This window comes from Lolium rigidum, chromosome 2 (genome assembly GCF_022539505.1).
Source record: "Lolium rigidum isolate FL_2022 chromosome 2, APGP_CSIRO_Lrig_0.1, whole genome shotgun sequence".
Lineage (NCBI taxonomy): Eukaryota > Viridiplantae > Streptophyta > Magnoliopsida > Poales > Poaceae > Lolium > Lolium rigidum.
In genome coordinates, this window is record NC_061509.1 from 277,050,604 (window position 1) to 277,051,902 (window position 1,299).

The 1,299-nt window shown below is 44.0% G+C and overlaps 1 protein-coding gene across 1 annotated transcript; it reads left to right on the forward strand.

Moving 5' to 3' along the window:
* Positions 1-247: 247 nt before the first annotated feature.
* LOC124693505 (pathogenesis-related protein 1-like) lies at positions 248-1,088 on the forward strand. Its single transcript, XM_047226971.1, has 2 exons — positions 248-508; positions 596-1,088. The coding sequence occupies exons 1-2, from the start codon at positions 322-324 to the stop codon at positions 865-867; spliced, it is 459 nt and encodes a 152-aa protein (XP_047082927.1). The 5' UTR covers positions 248-321; the 3' UTR covers positions 868-1,088.
* The last annotated feature ends 211 nt before the right edge of the window (positions 1,089-1,299 follow it).

Below are 1,299 nucleotides of genomic sequence, written 5' to 3' on the forward strand. Positions count from 1 at the left end.
GACGCTTCCTTATACATAACATGTGCCCGTACTCATATTTTGCTTTAAAAAAAATCTTGAAAACTCATTCTTCTTTTTTACTTAATTTCTTCATCAATATGGCTATGCATTTTTCCTGCACGCGCAAAGCTTTCTAGAGTGTGCTTTTAGGCCAATTGAGTGGCACCACCAATCAGAAGAAAAAGATCGATGGGCCTAGCTTCATGAGCATATACTTCATCTATTTAAGGGGGTTCGTTTCCTCTCTCCAGGCAAACTTCACACATCACATCTCCTCTAAGCAATAGTGTCCGCACACAGTTGTAGTTGATAATCATATCAATGGCCTCCACCAACAGCTGGACCCTTGAGCTCGAGTCAAAGGTGTCTGCGCCGCGCAAGTTCCGCGCATGTGTCATGGATTGGCATACTCTTGCACCCAAGCTCGCCCCCCACGTCATCGACAACGCCCACCATGTTGAGGGAGATGGTGGCATCGGCACCGTCAGACACTACAATTGTGGCTCGGGTACGCATAACACACATATGATATAAATTCCTGTCACCTGCTGTCTAGCAGACATGTTCGAATCATAACAAGAAGTTGGTCGTGCAGCTGTGCCCTTCAACGCCATGAAGAAGAAGGTTGAGTTCCTCGACGTGGACAAGTGTGAGTGTAAATACACCATCGAGTGTGACGGTGTTGAGACATCCACGTGGAACATCAAGATGAAACCAACAGCCAACGGTGGAAGTGTTGCAATGGTGGAATGCACGTCCAAGGGCGCACACGCTAATGACATGATGCTCAAGGCCAAGGAATCTGCCACTGAAATGTTCAAGAGCGTTGAGGCCTATCTCATCGCCAACCCGAACGCCTACAACTAAGTCAGGAAAGCGGGATCATACATAATAATGTTGCTTTCTCCCCGATCGAATAAAACTGCTCCAACCACAGTGATATGCTAGAGCAAGCTGGGTGTGAACTTATGAAGTTAAATAAAAAGAAGTCGGGTCTAGATCTTGGTGTGTTTGTTTGTAACTTGTGTTGCCTGCTTATGTATCTTTCTCATGGATCTGCACAAGAATAAAAGGAAGTCTGTGAAATACATGCCACTCTTATTTAAAATTAGTAGGTACTTTCCAGCCATGAAAATATCAGGATTGAGAATTACGGTCTATCAGAAATGCACGTTAAGCAATAGGTAGAAAATGCACCACCGATGACATGGATCCTTAACTTTTCAATAGCCCGGTTCTTGAGTTGATTCTGATGTTCACTGAAGAAAAGTTTCGTCAAAAAGGATAAAAAAATAATGG

Coding starts and splice junctions, on each gene's coding strand:
- LOC124693505 (XM_047226971.1), top strand. CDS start 322: ATGGCCTCCACCAACAGCTGGACCCTTGAGCTCGAGTCAAAGGTGTCT. Junction 509..595: donor ACACTACAATTGTGGCTCGG/GTACGCATAACA, acceptor TTGGTCGTGCAG/CTGTGCCCTTCAACGCCATG.